General features: G+C 34.9%; 2 protein-coding genes and 1 pseudogene across 4 annotated transcripts; 1 reads left to right on the forward strand and 2 right to left on the reverse strand.

Moving 5' to 3' along the window:
- Positions 1 to 1,358: 1,358 nt before the first annotated feature.
- LOC143625730 (uncharacterized) lies at positions 1,359 to 3,333 on the reverse strand. Of its 2 annotated transcripts, none has more exons than XM_077095988.1 (3): positions 3,171 to 3,333; positions 2,418 to 2,550; positions 1,359 to 1,686 (listed from the first exon to the last, which is right to left on the reverse strand). In XM_077095988.1, exons 1-3 carry the CDS (start codon positions 3,245 to 3,247, stop codon positions 1,519 to 1,521), a joined length of 378 nt encoding a protein of 125 aa, XP_076952103.1. In that variant the 5' UTR covers positions 3,248 to 3,333; the 3' UTR covers positions 1,359 to 1,518. The 2 variants fall into 2 exon arrangements, with proteins under 2 accessions (XP_076952103.1, XP_076952104.1); XM_077095989.1 differs by lacking the exon at positions 3,171 to 3,333 and adding an exon at positions 2,850 to 2,989.
- A 1,380-nt stretch (positions 3,334 to 4,713) lies between these two features.
- LOC143625731 (cytochrome P450 81Q32-like) lies at positions 4,714 to 7,211 on the forward strand. Its single transcript, XM_077095990.1, has 2 exons — positions 4,714 to 5,724; positions 6,435 to 7,211. The coding sequence occupies exons 1-2, from the start codon at positions 4,819 to 4,821 to the stop codon at positions 7,059 to 7,061; spliced, it is 1,533 nt and encodes a 510-aa protein (XP_076952105.1). The 5' UTR covers positions 4,714 to 4,818; the 3' UTR covers positions 7,062 to 7,211.
- Positions 7,212 to 16,872: 9,661 nt separating this feature from the next.
- LOC143625732 (protein SRG1-like) lies at positions 16,873 to 19,307 on the reverse strand (annotated as a pseudogene). Its single transcript, XR_013152320.1, has 4 exons — positions 19,049 to 19,307; positions 18,716 to 18,963; positions 17,283 to 17,607; positions 16,873 to 17,151 (listed from the first exon to the last, which is right to left on the reverse strand). The product of XR_013152320.1 is annotated as a protein SRG1-like (transcript).
- Between the last annotated feature and the right edge of the window lie 1,933 nt (positions 19,308 to 21,240).

Below are 21,240 nucleotides of genomic sequence, written 5' to 3' on the forward strand. Positions count from 1 at the left end.
AGTTCAATAGTAATAATAATAATAATAATAATAATAATAATAATGATCATCATCATAATAATAATAATAATAATAATAATAATAATAATATATGAAAAGAATATACTAATACTATATATATGGGAATAATAATAATAATAATAATAATAATATATGTGACCAAAATAAGGTAAATAAAAGCCCTAAGGAATACCTTTCTCCCTAAAAATCCTTAACTTTAATTCTACTTCTCCATGAATTCATATCCTCAACCATGTCCTCGGAGAAGTTTAAGTCTATCAAATCATGCTTAATTCTCTCATCCCACGTCAATTTAGGTCGTCCTCTACCCCTCCTCCCTTCTATAGTAATGTTTTCTACGGATCTAACAGGATTCGTCGGTTGTCTTCTCTTCACATGTCCAAACCATCTCAATCTCCACTCTCTTATCTTGCCTGCTATGTTCGCCACCCCTAATCTCTCTCGAAACACAACGTTTCTTATTCGGTCTAACCTTGTGTGCCCACACATCCAACATAGCATTCTCATTTATGCTACCTCCATCTTCCGCACTTGTGCCTTCTTGATGGCCCATCAATCCGTTCCATATAACATTGCAGGTCTAACCGCAACCCTATAAAATTTTCCCTTTAGTTTAGTTGGGAAGCTCTTGTCGCACAATATACCTGTGGCTGCTTTCCATCTACACCATCCTACCTGAACTCGATGGGTCACATCACTGTCTAATTCCCCGTCGCTCTGAACAAATAATCCTAGATACTTGAACTTCGTTACCTGCGGAACCACCTGCCCTTCAATGGTGATCTGTACATCCTCATTGTCATTCCCCCCGCCAAAATCACAGTGGACGTACTCCGTCTTAGAGCTACTAATCTTTAAACCTTTTGTCTCTAAGGTTGTTCGCCACTCCTCAAGCCTCATGTTTAGATCTTGTTTTCTCTCAGCAAGTAACACAATATCGTCTGCGAACATCATGCACCACGGAAGCGTCCCCTGAATCGACTTTGACAACTCATCCAAGACTACTGCAAAAAGAAACGGACTCAGCGCTGACCCCTGGTGAAGACCTGCCTCTACTGGGAAGAAATCAGTATCCCCCACTGGCGCACGGACACTTGTTGCACTCCTGGTATACATATCCATAAAAAGGCGACCTGCATATGACAGTGTGCCACGACAGGTGCACATATCCATAAAAAGGTGACCTGCATATGACAGTGTGCCACAACAGGTGCTTTGGGAGTGCTTGGAGGGTAGAGGAGTACCAAGGAAATACATAGAAAACTTAAAAAAAACAAACATCTATTTAACTTTGCATTCATATCTCACCAGTTTTCCAAAAAAGAAAAACATGAAAATGTGTTCATGTAAGAAAATCATATAAATAAATGTATAAAACATACTCTATTACATGGTGTTTGTGGGTGACAATTGCAGCGGTGGGTGGCAGTTGGCAAGCCATTTGGCTGTTAACCCGAATCGTTGTCAAATAAGATGGTACCCGTGTTAATAAGCCGATCAAACGTCCCTTTCTTTGAACGTTAGTTCCACATAAGATGGGGCGTCATCCCTCTTTGGGCTTGAAACCGTTGAACTGAATTTGCGGACCAATATAGTGAAACATGGTACAAGTATAATGTACAGCAGTCCCATGATAAAAGGGGCCATAACCAGCCATCCCAACAACTGCACGTAATGCCAACAAGTTACTAATCATATGTTTTAAGGGTGTGAATGGGTCGGTTTTAGGTCAAACAGTAGCAAAAACTGAAAATTCGGTTTTTGAGTTCTTGAAAACCGTTCAGTTTCAGTTCGGATTTTTTGGGTTTTAACTACATGCATGACCGTAACTGAACAGAAAATTTGGTTTATACGAAAATATAAAACCAAGCCTTTGGTTTTTGTTTGAATTCGGTTATTTCCGTTTCATGCACACCGCTGAATTATGTTTGGACGTGCTGTTTGAAAGTGATTATGTGAAAACTATATGATTGACAAAATGATCCGAAGATAATAGTAATTGGATGTTTAAAGCTGTAGCAGTCTTAATATTTTAATATCTAATATATTAATAACCTAAATGACCACTAAATAAATAGTATTTTGAAGTTGCTAGAAACACAAAATTATTGAAAATATAGAATTAGTACAAGTTCCATCGAGTATTTTGATATTTCAAGTCGATTTTTTGGTGAGCTTATAACCGGGTCATGTTAATGGGAATCTGAAAAGTTCTGAACAGTTAACTTTCAACCGTAGTATAAGACCATTTACACCCCTCATGGAAACTCACAAACTCACGCGGTTTTACAATTGGATTATTTTCTATTCAAACATCAAACACTGATTGTTGAGATATGAATAAAGAAAACGGGATGATAATAATAATAATGTTTAATGATGGAGATTTGACATACCGCATGAACAATGCTTAGAAAGATCTCCATCGAAGCTTGACCGGTCAATACCTTCCTTAGAGCATCAGAAGTTAAAGGAAAGTGGGGCCCACCCATAAGAAACTCGCCAAACCGCAAGAACACTATCACCAAACTACATCACAAAATACACCAAAATCAGGAAAACCAAAAAAACATAATATTCATCTGACGGACGTAAGTTTTCCAAATAAGGCTGATATTAGATTATATTTTACGTGGATTGGTATGTTGGAAACTTAACAAATGGTAATTTAATATAATTTTTAAAGCTAAACAATAATTTCATATACAGAATAAAATGCTTTAAAAAACATGATGGATGAGTATCCTCCTTTTAAGCGACTATATGTTAAGAGATTAAACATGAGGCATTCATGGGTCAAAGTGAAACATAATGAATGAAATGTAGACCTCAGCTCTATTGGAGTAATAACAAAATTGGCGAGCATGACAGTGGGAGCGTTTATAGAAGTGCCGAGCATTGCTATAGCCGCCACACAGAAGAAAAAAGGCACTCCTAGGAACACAAGCAGTGCATTGTTTTAAGCATATATAAGCAAGAAGAATTAAATAAAATAAAGAGCATACATACCAACAAGAGCAGCAGAGAGTGCCAATTGCTTAGGCTCCCCTAACATACAAGTTTATTATTATAATTGCTTGTAATATAAATACTGTTAACAGGTTGGTTTAATAATAAAGTAAAAAACAGATGAATAATGATACCAGTACCTGGTAAGGATATCAATAAAAGGATCAACGACCTTCTTATTAAGCCACCAACCGATTCCTTGCAATCCGGGAGCCATTCTTATCAAATCAACTATCAATCACTCACTCATCAAATTATTATTATTATTATTGAATTCCGATTCAGTAAAAGTACTCTTCCTTCATCCAATCCGCTTTTGCGTTTATTTGTTTTGACTTCCAATTATTTATTTATTTATTTATTTATTTTTGCTGTTGTAAATTGTCATTGAATCGAATCTGCGCGTCTGAAGCAACCGGAATCATGTAATGCAATTTATTAGATTGACCCCTCTACTTGTTCGGGCTTGACAAAAGCACACATACGCCCCTATAATTTGTTATTTTAGCTTATTATCTAATTTTGAACTAATCCTTCTTTAAGGGGTGTTTGTTTTTTCAGAAAACATCTTTTGTCTGCATATGTGGTCCGCAGACAACAAACATTTTACCTCCTAAAAGACAAACAACACCTTAGTCATCGGGTTAACTTAATATAATTATTATAACTATATATACTACGTGTCTTACTCAATGTTATAAATACGTTTCATTTTGTTAACAACTTTAAAAGTTCATAGCATAAAATAGAAGATTGTACGTTAAATTAAGTAGCATTTCTTGCCTTATTTTGTTTACTATGTACAAGCATGCGTTTAAATTAGGGGTGGGTTGCCCCTAATTTAAACGCATACTCCATTTTGCTAAAGCATCTCTCTATGAATAAATATAAATAGGTGATGTAACATTGTGACGGATTTATTAGGAGGAAAGATGCGTTTAAAATTATTACGCATTGCATGCCTCCATCAAAGTCATTCAAGCCCATCTCTCCACAAAAAGAGCTCCCAAAAACCACCACATTGGCTAAAAACACCATATGACACTATATCAACCTAAAGAGTGCCTCAAAACCACATCTCTTCATCCGTTAACGCTCGGTCCGCCTCAAGCCTAAGCCTCTCTAAATCTTTCTACAACCCCAAATCTCCCATCTCCATTCAAAATCTCTCCAAATCCTTCACCTCTTGAACGCCGACCACAATCTCCATCATAGACGCAGTCACTATAGCTACATATTTTCCACCCTAAGCTCGTTTGACCCCGTCTTCACAACACAACTGAGCATATGCATCACATAAGGAGAACTATGAAATCACGCTTACATTGCAACTACCAATAGAAGGCCTGGCCTTGTCGACTGACCTCTTATCACCCTACAATGCTCCTTCAGCCATTGTTACAAGTTACAACTATCGTCATGTACCTCTCGATTGTTTTATATTTTTACATTAACAGACTTGTCAATAGCAAAAAATTTGATGCTCAATATATAGACAATGTGAACGTGCTCTTATATAGCATGTCACTTGTCGTTGTTACTTAGATATATGTATATATATTTTAAGTGATATTATTAAGGTTTGTTCATTATCCATAGATAATAATAATAATAATAATAATAATAATAATAATAATAATAATAATAATAAACTATAGGCATGTAGATTTGAAACTTTGTAACCTAAAAATTTCCTAAAATAATAATAACATAACCATTTTGCAAGCTTGTTATCTCAATCCCACCAATAAATGCTCCTTTTGCACCATCACCTTAATTCCTTGTTCAATGGATCAACACCTATTTTATTACTACTTCCTTCCCTTTATTTCTTTCTTCCTTTTTATTCTTTCCAAATTCCTTCTTCAGATTCCCCCAAATCACAAAAACCTTCCTCCGACCCCTCGTTCTCTACCCATTATCGGCCACCAACATCTAATCCAAGACCCACTACACCGCGTTTTGCACACGCTTTCTTTAAAATATGGTCACGCTTTCATCCTTCGATTCGGGTCCCGCCCGGCCCTTGTTCTATCATCCTCTTCCCTTGTTGAAGAATGTGTCACACATATCAACGTGTTAGAATACCAACCATGTGGCCCATACTGCAGCCCATTATCAAGGCCCATGAAACACGACTACGCTTCCATGATCGCGGCCCATTATGGCCCGTATTGGCGGAAGCTTCGCCACGTCACCACCATCGAACTCTTCTCGATCACGAGGCTTAACACGTACTCGGATGTTAGACAAGACGAAACCCGATCATTGATCAAGAGTTTAATATTTGGAATTCTACATAATAATTTCACACGTGTGGGATTGAGGCCAAGATTGCAAGACATGTCGTTTAATATTATTATGAGGATTGTGTCGGGGAAAATAAACTTTGGTCCGGAAGTTGATGATTTGATGGCGAATCTTAACTTTCGACAGATGATTGTGGAAATGTTTAAAGCTCGAACTCAGTATCCAAAGGAGCTTTTGCCATTCATGCAGTGGATTGATATCGATGATATGAAGAAGACATTGTTGAGATTAAAGGCTAAAAAGGATGCATGTTCAAAGGATTTGTTGGATGAATTCTGGAAGAAAGATGGTGTTTCTAATAAGGAAATGATTGATACCATGCTTTCTTTGCAAGAACCATTGCATGAAAACTACTCTGATCATATACTCAGGGGTATTATGTTGGTATGTATAAAGACTATTGCTTTTACATAAGGTTCTTGGGTCTGTTTGATGGCTTAAACCGAGCCAAAAACGTCGTGTTCAGTTTTAGAGCGAGGCGTAACCAGAAACAAACCATAATATTCGGTTTTCAAAGAAAACAAATGAACCATTGATTATTAGTTGTGGTTGGTTATTTCGGTTCAATTTTATCAGTTTTTTATTTTTAAATATTTGGGCTTTGATGTTTGTCAATGAATAACATTGACTCAATATAATAAACCAGGGACGCAAATCCAATAACAAACATCCAAACAATTTCGGTGTGGTTCAACTTTTGAGCAAAGCATAACCAAAATGGAAATTTTAGTGATTAAAACCAAACCTTTAGTTATTAGTTTTGGTAGGAAATTTTAGTTTGGTTTTTGCTGATTTTACTTTTGGTCTTGATATATTTAAGCCTGAAAAGGACTAGCTTAAAGTTACAGATTTGAACCATAAATCTAATAACAAACATTCAAACAAATTCGGTACAATTTGGTTTTGGAGCGAGACATAACTGAAACCGATCCTTATTTTTCGGTTTTCAAAGAAACAAAACTGAACCTTTGGTTATTAGTTTGGGTATGTCATTTATGTCTTATTCTATTGGTTTTCATGTGGTTTAGTTTTGTAAAGTCAATAACTTTTGCATAACTTGCTTAAAGTTATATATATTTTCTTGATTAGTGCAGACATTATTACTTGTTGGTACGGATTCTTCTGCGGCGACGATAGAATGGGCGATGTCGCTTCTCTTGAACCATCCACACGTTCTTCAAAAAGTTCGAGTAGAGGTCGAGGAATATATTGGACAAGACCGCTTGATACAAGAAAACGATCTTCATAAGTTAAAATACCTACAAAACGTAGTAAACGAGACACTTAGATTATTTCCATCTACACCACTCTTCGTGCCACACGAGTCCTCCAATGAGTGTACCATTGGAGGCTACAATATACCATGTGGAACAATGTTATTCGTGAACACATGGGCTATCCATAGGGACCCAAAGGTGTGGGATAGCCCTACAAGTTTCAGGCCCGAAAGGTTTGAAGGGTTGTTTAGTAAAGGGTATGATTATATGCCATTTGGGATTGGAAAGAAGCAAGGCCTAGGAACTGGTCTAGCTAATAGAGTGGTTGGTATGGCTTTGGGTTCATTAATTCAATGTTTTGATTGGGAAAGGGTTCGTGAAAGGTTGGTTGATTTGAATGAAGCTAAAGGGTTAACAATGATAAAGAATGAGCCATTAGAGGCCATGTGTAAAGCAAGAGAATGTATGTTTAATGTTTTATCAAAAGTATTATATGATTCATAGATAAGGATGCTCCAATATCTTTAAAGAATACCCAATGATATGTTAGGGTGTATATTAGTTTATAGGATGTGATAATTTAGATGAGTATAGGTTGGTAAATTTTGTGTTCCAAGTTTAATTTTACTGGATTATTTTACTAAACATTTAGTTAGCGTTTGATAAGCAAGAATGATAGCAGGAATAAAATGATTCGTTGCGTGGAAATGAAAAAAAAAATGATGCTTGGTTATTCAATAGAATGAAATTATACATTACATATATAATCACATTCCATCTAAACTGTCAGACCTATGGCGAAAATGCCGGGACGTGAGCTAATTGCTCACAGCTCTCAAGGTACTATCATGCAATATTAAAAGTGACAATATCTATTAAATTTAATTAAATAATCAAGTACATCAAACTCATAAATAAACAAGTAATTTAAACATCCAAAATTTATTTCTTGTATCTTCTTCTCTAACATGCATTCTAAGTTGCTTCAACCAATCTTGATAACTACATCACACGATAACCTGCATATGCGTCAAAAATACAATAATTTTGTCAACACTAAGTTGAGTGGGTATAACACCAGATTTAAGACACTATAATTATAATAATAAATAAATGTGCAAACTGTTCCTATGAGATATACAGTTAAGCCATAACACATAAACAATCAATCAAACCATAAAGAAAGGGCTCAACCAATTCTATATAAATGGACATTGGTTACCAAGCAAGGACTAAACCGTTGCCATAAAAATGGACATTGGTTGCCGAAGATAGTCGTATGATCATACTATAATGAGGAACTTCACCAAAATGCGTTCAAATAAAGAAAGTAAGCAAAGAGCAAGTTAAGCAAAAACTGATATATACACAAGGATAAACAGTTGCGGTTAAGTACTATATAATATATAAATATCTACGAACGCATATGTCCCCAAAACGGTTAAAATAAGTAAAAGAAAGGGAATGAAATACTCACCTTAGTACATAAGCAAAGATAAATGAATACGGTAGCAGAAGAGACAATCTCTTCATAAAATACCGATGAGAAAACCTAATTACAATAATTACGGAAATAAATATGGATAGATAACGAAGCTAAAACTAGATAGAGGTTTGGGAATTTGATGATCGAGTGTATTCTTACGAAAATTAAATATTTATTATAATTTTTATTATCAAGTTTTATAATAAATAACATGATTTAATTACATAAAATAATATAAAAATACATAAATATATATTTATAAAAACTTTATGGTTTATATGAAAAGACTTACTTTAAATGTTTAACTTAAATTAAAAATACGTTTAATATAATTTTATTATTAATAAAAAAATATCTTTTAAATTAGTATAATACAATAAAATCGCTTATACAATACTCAAGCTTAAAATCATATTTTGATATGTTAATTAACGAGATGATTTTTAAATGTATATTCTAATTTAAAACCCGTTTTAAATATTTTAATACTAAAAACCTTTATCATATTTTAAATATCGATGTATACATATACATAATATATATATATAAAAGGGTTAAAATAAAAAGACATAGTTTTGTAGGAAGAGTGGGAATAACATAAAATTTAGAGTTAGGAAACTATTTAGCCTAAATCCTTGATCCTAGAAAACTATTTGGTATTTTAAAAACTACCAATCTCAACCACTAGATCATAGATCCAATGGCTTAGATTCATTCTTACTCTTCCTAGAAAACTATTTCTTTTTATTATAACCCACCCCTATATATATATAGGGTAAGGATCCTAAGAGAACCTTTTGCAAATTAAGAACTTTGAGAACCATTTTGGACCACTAAAAACACCTTTAAAAAAATATTTAGAAAAATTATAAAACAAAAAATAACAAAAATTTTAAAAAAGTAAAAAAACCAGAATTCTTATATTTCGTTCCGGTTTCATTAAAAAAATAAAAATAAATAAAAAATAAAAAAAACGTTGTATTATACACATATGTATAATTTTATTTAATGTTACGTAATATACACATATGTACAGTATCATTTATCTTAAATTATACACATGTGTATAAAAAATCATGTAAATGTACATATATGTATATATTATACATATGTGTATATAATTTGGCTAAACCGAGTTTTTTTTTATGAAACCGGGATGTTAAAATAAGAATTTTTTTTTTTTTACTTTTTTTATTTTTGTGTTTTTTTTAGTTTATGATTTTTTTTATTTTTGGGTTTTTTTTGTAATCCAAAATGGTTCTCATAGTTTTCAATTTCAAAAAAGTTCTCTCATGATCCTGATCATATATATATAAATATATATATATATATATATATATATATAGTATTTAACCAAATTTCAGAAAACGATTAGTGAATGTGTCGGTTTTAACTGAATATTAATTGTCTATGATTTTATTATATATATAATATCAATTAGTTGGTTAAAAGGTTAAAAACTGAATTTTAACAAAATATAGCAAATATTTCGGATGCCGGGATTCGAACCCGGGCCGGCAGCCCATATACAAACCTAACACCGCCCACCCTAGTCATTTGGGCTAGGGTGCCAGATGGTTATAACTTGAAACAGAACGTTTATAACCTGCAGCGCAAATCATCCAAATCAAGAAACAAACCCTAAAGATCACAATTGAATTAACCCGCAATTGTTTAACAGGTTCATGATAGGGTTTTTGTTAATCGATGAAAAAGGAATATAACCCATGAATTAATTAACTAGTTATGATATACAAACGAGGGTTAACGGCGTACTAATAGGGCCGGCTTAACGAAGACCAAAAACACGATCGAAACGATGATGAAAATATAATTAAACAGGGGGTTAATGATTGAGATCGCATATAGGTTGATTCTCTAAGATTAATTGAATTATTAAGGTCGTTTATATGTACAAAGAAATCTAATTAGTGTCGGCTAGGTTAAATGGTAAAACGAACCAACGAGATCGCGTTAACTCAATTAACTTGTCGGTTAGGCCGTTGATGGCAAGTATAATACATTCGATGATTCATTTGCTATATTAGACGCGAAAATTGAGGTCCAAGACTCATAAATTTGTAATCGGGTTCAAACAAACGGGTATGGATTTGGGGTTAGGTTCTGGATTAACCATATTTTAATGGGTTAAAATATTAATTTGCCCTCTAGCCCCTATGGTTTGAGCCTTTAAGGGTGGGTACAAAATGTGGTAGCAGTTTAAGTTTGGTCTAAAATCGCCATATAATGAAAGTTATAACTATATATTATATAATAATATAATAATAATAATTAATATCCTCGATAAACGAGATATTTTTTTTAAATAAAATAACCCTAACATTGAAACGGGTTAGGTATTAATAAAAATATAACTTCGAAAAACCCGAGTTGTTAAAGTCTCCGCTACTTTAAGTAATTTCGTCTCGAAATTAAAGAATACTATAACACCGTTAATTTTTATGAGAAATAAAGGAAAATCTTAAATGTGATTTAAAACTAATCATAATACAGAACTTTGAATAGTTGAAGCAACGCTGTAAATAAAAATCCGATAAGGGCACTTATATATATGATGTACCAGCGGCGTATCCATAATGTCCTTATCATCTCTACATTTGTACAATTATCTCAACTACTTACGATTCTATATTATGGCACACAATTATTCGGATTATGATTTCCATGCGAGGACTTTTGTAATTACGTGTCGACCCGTAATTACTTAGATCGTCGGATGGTCCACAAAACTCGTCCCATTGTATGGGTTACAAAACATTTAAAGAACATGATTTTGAGGAAACAAAAGTTTTAAGGAGTTTTAACTATAAAACTAGAAAATCACTAGTGTATAAAACAATTTCAAAAGTTGCAGTTGATTTTAATAAAGGAAGGAAATTTCTAAGATATCTTTTCAACGTAAAAATATAAGTATTTAAAGTTGACAAAGATAATTTATTAATAGTTAAGGTTAATGAAATGAGTTGTGATGAATGAAGTTAAGGAAATAAGATAGAAGTAGGCTTGATGGGCAAACTGTTGAATGCCATAACTCGTGACATGGGTTGTCAACTTGGACCCGATTTTGAAATCTTCATCATTCCGTAACAGTTTAAGATTGGTAAGTACTCTAACCCTTTCTTATACAAAACCGAAACCTAACTGAAACAAATCTAAAAAAGCAAAGCCGAAATGAAATAGAACCCATTTTAAAATACCAAATAAAATGAATCTGAACCAAAACGAAACTAAAATCTGAATCCAAAATTCAAAAATTTTTAAACTAAACTGCAACGAAACCAACATTTAAAAAAATCAAATCGAAACCAGAAACTAAAAACTAAAAATCCCAAAATCAAAAAACTGGAAAAGGCATACCGAAACATAACAAAAATTAAACCCGAACCGAACCAGATAGTGAATTGAAATGAAGCCAAAAAGCTAAAAGCGATAACCAAAGTACTGAATTGAAATGAAGCCAACAACCAAAAAATTTAACCAAAACAAAACAAAATAACTAAAATCAAAAACCGAAAAAACTAAAAATGAAACTAGACAATAAATAAAATATAACCAAACTGTATCCAAAAAATTAATAAACTGAAACAAAGCTAAAAAACTGAAATTGAAGCAAAAAAAACTTAATAAACTGAAACATAATCGAAATGAAACTAAAAATCCGAATTTAAAACCCAAAAAAAATTAAACGAAATCAACAACCATAAAAAGCAAATTGAAATGAAACTGATCGTGAGCCAAGCGAAGCGCGATTTTTTGTATGTTAAACGAGTTGAATGGGTTGATTGGGGGTGTATTTTAGCTTAATGATTCAGGTTAAAATTTTTGGCAAAACGGAGATGGGTCAAACAGGTTAAAAGTTGCACACATTCTTTTTTGTTAATTGGAAATGACACGACATGAATAAATATATGGCTTGGGTTAGGGTTGAAAAGAATCTCAACACGCCCGCCAACCCGACACGATTGACATCCCAAAAAGAAACAAGTGACCATGAACTTTGAAAATCAACCAAAATATAAAAACAGAGGTATGATGGTCATTTTGCATTCAATATGCTAAAATGTCATCTCCAACTTTTAGTGCAGTTTGGATGCTTTATGCAGTTTCTTATTCATTTTGATATTTTCCACGTCAAATCAAATTGAAAATATGTGTGAGTTTATTGTATTCAGCTTGACATAATCAACAAGAATTCAAAGAAACGAAACAATATTGTTGAATGATATATTATATGCATTGAATACCAAAACCAAATACTTTATAAGTTTTTTTTATAAATTAAATAACTTACATATTAAAGATCCATCTTTTTCGTTTTGTTATATATTTTTACAGCAAAAACATATGCATTTATACTACTCTGACAAAGCTATTTTATACTACTAGGAAAAAGTATTTGTTAGGGTCATATTATATATACTACTAGGGAAAATATGTTTTTTTGCCATAAAGAATAATACACAGTAGTATAAAAGGGTTCGGATCATTTTGGTCCAACTTATTAACCCGTTTAGCTAAACAGGTCATGTTCGGATTTACCTGGTGTTGCATATAAATCCGTAAAAGAACTTTTTTATGATGATCATTGTTGCTCTTGTCTATATTTTGTAACCTTAAAGTTTTAAAGTTTTATCTTATAGTTTATAATCTTATTTTCTAATTTCAGGAGTCAGGAACACAGCCTTGAGGGAGTTTATTCTGATGTTATAATTACCAAGGGACTTCATTGCGAGCGGTGGTACAAAGATGCCACTTGCTTTAGATCGGGTTGTTGTTTGTTCCTATTTGGATGAAGCACAACAAGAACATGAATAAAAAGAGGTTAGTTTTAATATTTTATTATTTTATGCTACATTGTTTCACTTTTCTTGTTGTCTTTATGGGTTTCATGTACACCTAAGAACCCTTCATGTACTCTCTCAGCTTTACCATGTAACAAAGATTGTTTTGCTTCTACTTACTTAAAAATAATCTTTTAGGCTGTTGAACAAGTTACAAGATGCCATATTTTCAACTTCTTGGTTAGTTGTACATAAAAATGTTGAGCAAAGCGCTGGTCAAACTTGGAGCTTGGTGTACTATTTTTGTTGTCGCCGCAACATCACGCAGGTTAATAACTTTGAGAACTTGGTGTACTATTTTTGTTAGAAAATAAAAAAAATACTCATGTAATAATGAATCGTTACATTAACAAATTTTGTTTTGTGACTAGATTTGGTGTTGAATTGTTGATAACCTGAAATATGGTATTTTTTAGAAGTTATGGAATAATATTATGAGGGGATTAATAAACAAATAGAAAACGAGTATTGCGTTGTGAATTCTTTTCGCTGCCGCATCGCGCGGGCACCTACTAGTACATATATATATGTATATATATAAGTATATACATATATAGTGTTTAATCAAAGTTCGAGAAACGATTAGTTAATGTGTCGGTTTTTAACAGAATATTAATTATATATGATTTAATAATATTTATAATATTAATTAGTTGGTTAAAAGGTTAAAAATGAATTTTAACAAAAATATACCAAATATCGGCTGCCGGCCCGGCTGCCGGGATTCGAACCCGCGCCGGCAGCCCATATACAAACTTAAGACCACCCACCCTAGTCATTTGGGCTAGGGTGCCAGATGGTTATAACTTGAAACAGAACGTTTAAAATCTGCAGCCCAAATCATCCAAATCAAGAAACAAACCCTAATGATCACAATTGAATTAACCCGCAATTGTTTAACAGATTCATGATGTACAAACGAGGATTAACGGCGTACTAATAGGGCCGGCTCAACGAGGATCAAAAACACGATCGAAACGATGATGAAAATATAATTAAACAGGGGGTTAATGATTGAGATGGCATATAGGTTGATTTTTCAAGATTAGTTGAATTATCAAGGTCGTTTATATGTACAAAGAAATCTAATTAGTGTCGGCTAGGTTAAATGGTAAACCGAACCAACGAGATCGCGTTAACTCAATTAGCTTGTCGGTTAGGCCGTAGATGGCAAGTATAATACATTCGATCATTCAATTGCTATATTAGACCCAAGAATTGAGGTCCAAGACTCATAAATTTGTAATCGGGTTCAAACAAATGGGTATGGATGATGGGTTGGGTTCTGGATTAACCATATTTTTATGGGCTAAAATACTAATTTGCACTCTAGCCCTTATGGTTTGAGCCTTTGAGGGTGGGTACAAAATATGCTAATAGTTTAAGTTTGGGCTAAAGTCGTCATATAATGAAAGTTATAACTCTATTATATATTAATAGAATATAATTAATCTCCTCAATAAATGTGATATTTTTATTAAATAAAATAACCCCAACATTGAAACGGGTCAGGTATTAATAAAAATATAACTTCGAAAAACCCGAGTTGTTACATAAACCAATCCTTTTCACCCCCCCCCCAATTTTTTTTTTCTATTTCATTCCTCATCCACCATACTTTCTCATCAACACCATCTAACAACCACCACCACTACCATCGCCACCACCACCACCGTTGTCGTCACCACCATCACCACCGTCGCCACCACCACCACCTTACCACCAACGTTATCACCGTCGCCGCCACCACCACCATTGTCAACGCCACCACCACCTGTTCGCCACCACCGTCGCCGCCACTCTACCATCGCTATCACTACCAATGTTACCACCGCTACCCCCACCACAGCCACCGCCCCTGCTGCCTAACTGCCACTACCACCACCACCATTTTCGTCGCTAGAGCTACCACCATCGTCGCCATTGCAGTGTTTTTTGGTAAAAAAGAAATTTATTTTGAGATAAGAGTGTTTTTATGATTTCTATCTCATTCATACAATTTTTTGGATACCAAACAACATAAACTAATAATTTATTTCATTCTCATATGTTAAACAAACAAGACAAAAGAATGGCAATGATATATTTCATTCCATTGTCAATTCCATCCATTCTTCCATTCCATTCCCCCTTAATTCCATTACCTCCAACCAAACATACCGTATGCAGGAATGGGAGCTGGAATGAAATGGATTGTTTTAATGGGATGAAAAAAGAGTGTTGGTAGGCTAAGGGAATGAAATCACATATTACTTTGTCAATTACATTCCCTCTAAAACACCCAAAATTTATTCTATCAACCTTTATTCTTTTTTCATTCAATCCCATCTTTCACCCTATATCAACTTGACCACTACTGACCATCATTTTCGTCGGCGCTGCAACTGCCACCCACCTCCACCACCACCACCACCACCAACCACCTTTACCCCCACCCACCACTATCACCGCTCACCACCAATTTTATTTATTTCTTCGTCTTTCATGTTTACCTAACAATATAAGGAAATAATTCAATCCATTCCGAGTTACTACACGGTAATCAAACAAGAGAATGGAATAGTAATTGTTCATTTCATTCATTTGCTCATTCTATTCCCCCGTCCTTTCCATTACTCCATACCAAACATGGAATGGAATTGGAATTTTCATATGATTTGAAATTGGAAATAATTTGATTAAGAATTTGAACATTTCAATATTACGAATTGGAATCGAAGTCCATTCTTGATGTGTTCATTTAACAAATGAATTAGAATCTATCACCATGAATAACACCACATCTCTAGCCAACCCCACCACATTCAAGTTAAGAACCCGGATCACGCTCAGGTCAACATTCGGTTGCGTTTAATTCAACCTGAGTCTACGTTTGTGTCGTGTTCGGGTCTATGCCCGGGTCTACGTTCGGGTCAAGGTTAGTGGCCCGGGTCTACATTGTGTGTCGTGTTCAGGCTAACATTTCGGGTCGACGTTCTGGAACGATTTCGGGCCAAAAAATCGGGTCGCATTAGGGTCGACGTTCTGAGTCTCATTTGGGTTGGTAATCCGTATTGTGTTCGAGTTGACAGTCAGTAAATCGTTCAAATCGTGTTCGTGTCGACGGCCGGTGCGTCGAACCAAACTGACCCGAATTATTGAACCGAACTCGTTTTGACGCAAAGTGTTGACCAAACCGACCTGGAGTGTTGAACCAAAGCTAAAGCGTTGAACAAAATGAGAACTGACCCATTACGTCGAACCGAACGCGAACCGACCCAGAGTGCTGACCTGAAAGCACTACGACCCGGGGTGTCGACCTGAACGCGAACACACCCGAACACGACCATGTTAGTCGAACGATCTAAGATTCAAACGAATTTAATTGAATTCCTCCACATTTTAGAAATATTTGGAATTCCATTATTTAAAAGAATTTGAAAAAATTGAATTCTAATTCCAATCACAATTACAATTATTTGGCAGCTGAACACACCTAAATGGAATTAAGATTCCAATTTCAACGAAATGAACACATTAAGGAATGAGAGAGAATCAATTCCAATTCCATCCAAATTCCATTTCATTCCAGCAAAACGAACACGCTCTTAGGATTTTTTTAGTATGAGGTAAAGGAATGGGTAAATGATGCATCATTACCAATCCATTGTCATGTCTAGTTAACCTATAAATATGAAATAAATTATTACTTCGTGATATTTGGTAGGCAAGAAAAGATGAAGGAATGAAATACAAATGACTAAAACACCGGGATGAAAGCGATAATGAAACGAAAAATATATGGGTAGGATAAAATGATTTCGATAGAATGAGATTGTTTCAATAATAGACAAAGGACGATTCTATTGTGTTAGCTAAGCAAATACCTTTTTTTTTCTTTACTCATATCATAACCACAACACATTTCCAGTATACTACAGATGTAGCTCGATAATACATTGCAAGTGGTGGATGAACATTAAAATATAGTACAACTAGGTCCATAATATATTGCAAATGGTAGATGAAAACTAAATATAGTATTGGTCGATGTAACTTTTGCTTTTTAGTTCCCGAGACATGTAGTTTTTCAAGAAATCACCAAAACCAATCCTTGAGAATCTTGCCGATGTCTTTGGAGTAACGAGGCTTAGCGCAGGCCCTATCTCCATACCCAAATTTGGGCTTATGAATGTGGCGATGGATATCCTTTCTTTCTCCGCGTTCACGACTGCTCGATGCTTTTATATTCGTCGTTGGATACGATCTGAAAGTGAACAAGATGCAATTTTCAAATTTAGCATTTTAAACAATATTAAGTGGTGATATCAAGTGTTTAGTCACATAAAGTGAACATTAGATAGTTTTAATAAGTATATTTTAGGAGACTAAACCAACCTGTATGACATCACCGATATTTACAATGAAAGCGTTGGGAATTGTTATAATCGGGATCCAAACGCCATCTTTTTTTATTTGGAGACCTTCTACTTGATCCACTTGAAGAACAAAAGTGATCCCGCTAGCGTCTGCGTGAGAGGTAAAGCCGATGACTTGTTCGGGTTGTGGACACGGTGGATAGTAGTTCATCCTCATCGCTTGAAGCCCGTCCGAGAACAATACTTTCATCTCTTCATCCTCCATCTTCAGAGCTTTTGCCATCAACATAAGAGTTTTTAAGGCTACCTTCTCAACTTCCTTTGAGTATTCTTCTATGGCATCTCTGTGTTGTTATAAGATTACAAGCATATATTATATCAAATATCTTTCTATAACATAATTTGCTTGTGGGCTTCACATAACTCAACTCTAAGGGGGTGTTTGGTAAAGAGATTTGATTGGGGAGAAATGGAATTAGAAATATTTCTTTTGTTTGTTTTCCACTTTTCATTTCTATTTCTCTTTCTATTTCTCTAAAACTAGAGAATTCCATTTCTCTTTAAAACAAAGAGAAATCCATTTCTCAGCAGCCTCCTCATAGCATGTCACCACCTCGTCTCCGGCCACCACCCCGTCTCCGGCCGCCACCTCGTCTCCAAGTCTGCAACCACCACCCCGTCTCCGCGGTTCGTAGTGGTGAACACAGAGATGGTAACCGGTTGTAGGTTGCAGGTGGTACGGGTGAACGGAGATTAGGGTTTCAAGTGGTGGTTCGTGGTAGGTTAGGGTTTTCAGATGGTCGGGTGATTGTGGTCGCAGGTGGGTGACAGTGGTGGTGGAAATCGGTGGTGGTTGCAGGTGGCTTCTGATTATCATCATCATCATCGCCACCACAACCACCACCACAAAATCTCCAAAGAGGCAGTGATGACAGATCTGAGTCTCCTTTTTCTATATCTTATGTTCCAAAAATTTGAATCTTTTTAATTTCTTGTGTACTGTGGTTGAAGAAGGGGGTTTGGTGGCGGCAGCCGGTGGTGGTGGGCTGTGGTTGAAGAAAGGGCTGTGGTGGTGGTGCTGGTGGTGTGGGGCTGTGGTGGTGGGGCTGGTGGTGGTGGGGCTGCGGTGGTGAGTGGTGTCAGGTTGGGTGGAGGTGGGGTTGGGTATGGTAGAGTTCTCTGTTTATTTTCTCGTGTACCAAACAAGAGAAATGATTCTCATTCTCCATACCAATTCTCTTTCTCTACAATTCCATTTCCATTTCTATTTTCTCTCCATTTCCATTCTCTGTACCAAACACCATTTTAGCTACTATTTTTATCATAATTCTTTGTAAACGGAACTACTAATTTGTTAATACATATATTAATCTGTACAAATTTGTTCTACATATTCTAGAACAAATTTAATATTTTTGAAATGGTTATCTCCCTACGCATTTAGAGATTGACCTGAATGGATGAGGTAGCTTAGGTAACAAGTGCGGCTTTCGAAGTTCAACAGGGAGTGTGACGATGCTAAACATGTCGGACCAGTCAAGTTTTTGCTCCTCTGAAACAACAAAAGCTTGTCCAAATCCTTCAACATCGTTCGACGTTTGCCCATACTTACGTTTCTCTTCTAGTGGCAGCTTAAAGAATTCTTGTGTTTCTTTCTTTAGTTTCTCGAGTACTGAACAACTCACCTCATGATTTATCAACTGTAATATTCAATTGCTAATTAAGTACATTTTCTTGAAATGCATAATAACTTTTTTCCTTTTTCTCGAGTAATGAACAACGTACCTGAAAGAAGCCCCAGTCTCTACAAGCGAGGTGTAATTTTTCAACCTCCGAAGTAACATAATCTTGAGACAATAAGCGCTCCATATCAACGACAGGTACTTGAGGTCTTGAATATGGAAACGAAGATATGATGGGAGAGTCTTGACCAGGGCGAACATAGCGAGGTGGAACCCTCGCGAGTGGTTCCTTAACGAGTTCTTGCACACTTGGAACCAGAAGTGAAACTCCAAGAGATGTTCCCTTTGATTCCATGATCTCTTACTTTTCCTTTTGTTTTAAGGTGCATTCCCATTTTATATCAACCTTGTTAATCATAAACCATTATAATAATATTAGTTACTAATTAATATTAATTTGTACTTTTGATACGGTTAGTGATCATGCTTTGTTTATATCTTATTGTAATTTGTAAGTTAGCTCCTAGCATCTCCTAATCAAGATATTCTCTGCCGTCCAAATAATATATGTTCATGAGACACTTGTTGTGAGCATTATTTAGAAGAGGTTAATTATATGTAGTATAGATATTAAAAAACAAAAAGTCAACCACTCACAACTTTCACTATTCATAAAATATACAATGTAATTTGCTTAAGGTACAACCTTCTTATGCTTCATTTTGCTATGTGTGTCCCATAACATTTGTTGACTAACATATCACATATGTAATCGCGTTGGCCAAACTTCCCGTGAGTTTTCTTTGTTTGTGTCATAATTCGTTGATTTCTTTGTCTGTCGATGTCACCCAAACACGAAACGAATAACGATTGTGTTGATTTCTTTGTTTGTGTAATTCTGAAGTTAGGTCATTGCTGTCCGTTTCGTTGTTGGAGAATCTGTATGGCTGAATAAATCCAGATCGGAAAACAAGTGTGTAACCAAAAAAATTTCGATGGTCACATGCATCCACTATAACCATCTCCTTTACCATAATTATATATTCTTTTGTGTGTTTTCTCTGTGTTATCACTTATCACATTATACTTCTTTTGATGGCTTTTGTTCTAATTCTCTAAGTTACTTGGACCAAATGAGCTTATTGAATAAATTGCTTCAATATATTTCTTTTGTGACTCATATATATATATGCGCATTTGCTTTCCAATGACGATCAATTCAGCGGGTGCCAACAATATGATAATCCTTATGGAGCAAACACAAACACAAATGCATAACATTACTCAAGTTCGATCTGCTACAAGTAAATACGACTGTATCGACCCTTTATTGACCAAGTAATCGATGATTTAGCCAATAACAATCGAATCAGTGTGACCCGTTTTCTTTTTAAGAGTAATAAAGCATAACCCATTTGGCCCGTTAGAGACAAAACAATTTTTCTGGGTCAGTTTTTGGTTTGATTTTTGTGACGAGTAAAAAGGGTAGTTGTGCGAAGTTGAGGATAATAAAGTATTTAGCAACGCTCAGGCATGTTTATCAGATGAGCATATATTCAGGCTTGAGATCGTATAAGTATGATTCGAATCAAGCCTTCAACAAACCTATCTCGAATAATGTATAACATGCTATTATGTGTTGCATTAATGCAAGTACATCGTACATGGGAGTGAAGATCTTAATAGAAAGGCTCAGCAAATCGAAAGGATAAAACAGATAGAGTCGAGCAGCGTGTGGTGGTATTGGTGATGATGATTTTGTGTTGTTTTTTTGTGTGAAAAGAATCTTTGATAGAAATTAATATTCTTTGGAAGCAACATATAGATTAGTTGATTACATGCTATTGAGAAGCTGTAGGCTGCCAAAACAGGGTTGCAACACATGCTTTTGGGTTAGCTTTCGAGGCAAAATCATGTCGATTCGAGGTGTTTGACAGCCGCGTAGAAGCTATTACGGGTTAACATGGCGAAATCAATGTTGAATAGCTGGGAGGCATATTTAGTTATTTTGTTTACTATCAAATAACCAAAATGTATGTGCTTAGGATCGTTTGGATTAAAGCGATTGTAATTGTGTAATTATTTTATCAATTCTAATCGCGTGTCACCGGACTACAAAACTAACTATATATCCATCACCTTGTAGCGCACAAGCACACCCATGCGCCACAACGCGCGGGTATATAACCTTGTTAACATTTAAAATACAAAACTGACAGTAATCAAAAAGTCAAAATTCACAAAAGAGTCAACTTTGTTTAAATATTCCAAATTGACCATATTTTGCAAATGTTG

The sequence above is a fragment of the Bidens hawaiensis genome, unplaced genomic scaffold (genome assembly GCF_021521415.1).
Source record: "Bidens hawaiensis isolate Kalapana, Puna unplaced genomic scaffold, B.hawaiensis_p1.1 tig00004234_1, whole genome shotgun sequence".
Classification (NCBI taxonomy): Eukaryota; Viridiplantae; Streptophyta; class Magnoliopsida; order Asterales; family Asteraceae; genus Bidens; species Bidens hawaiensis.

Bases quoted from the DNA above. Each gene is read 5' to 3' on its own strand.
- LOC143625730 (XM_077095988.1), bottom strand. From the start codon at position 3,247: ATGGCTCCCGGATTGCAAGGAATCGGTTGGTGGCTTAATAAGAAGGTC. The intron at 2,551-3,170 runs GTACTGGTATCA...TTTGTGATGTAG, and splicing joins TTTATTGATATCCTTACCAG to TTTGGTGATAGTGTTCTTGC. The intron at 1,687-2,417 runs GTATGTCAAATC...CATTACGTGCAG, and splicing joins TTCTAAGCATTGTTCATGCG to TTGTTGGGATGGCTGGTTAT.
- LOC143625731 (XM_077095990.1), top strand. From the start codon at position 4,819: ATGGATCAACACCTATTTTATTACTACTTCCTTCCCTTTATTTCTTTC. The intron at 5,725-6,434 runs GTATGTATAAAG...TGATTAGTGCAG, and splicing joins TACTCAGGGGTATTATGTTG to ACATTATTACTTGTTGGTAC.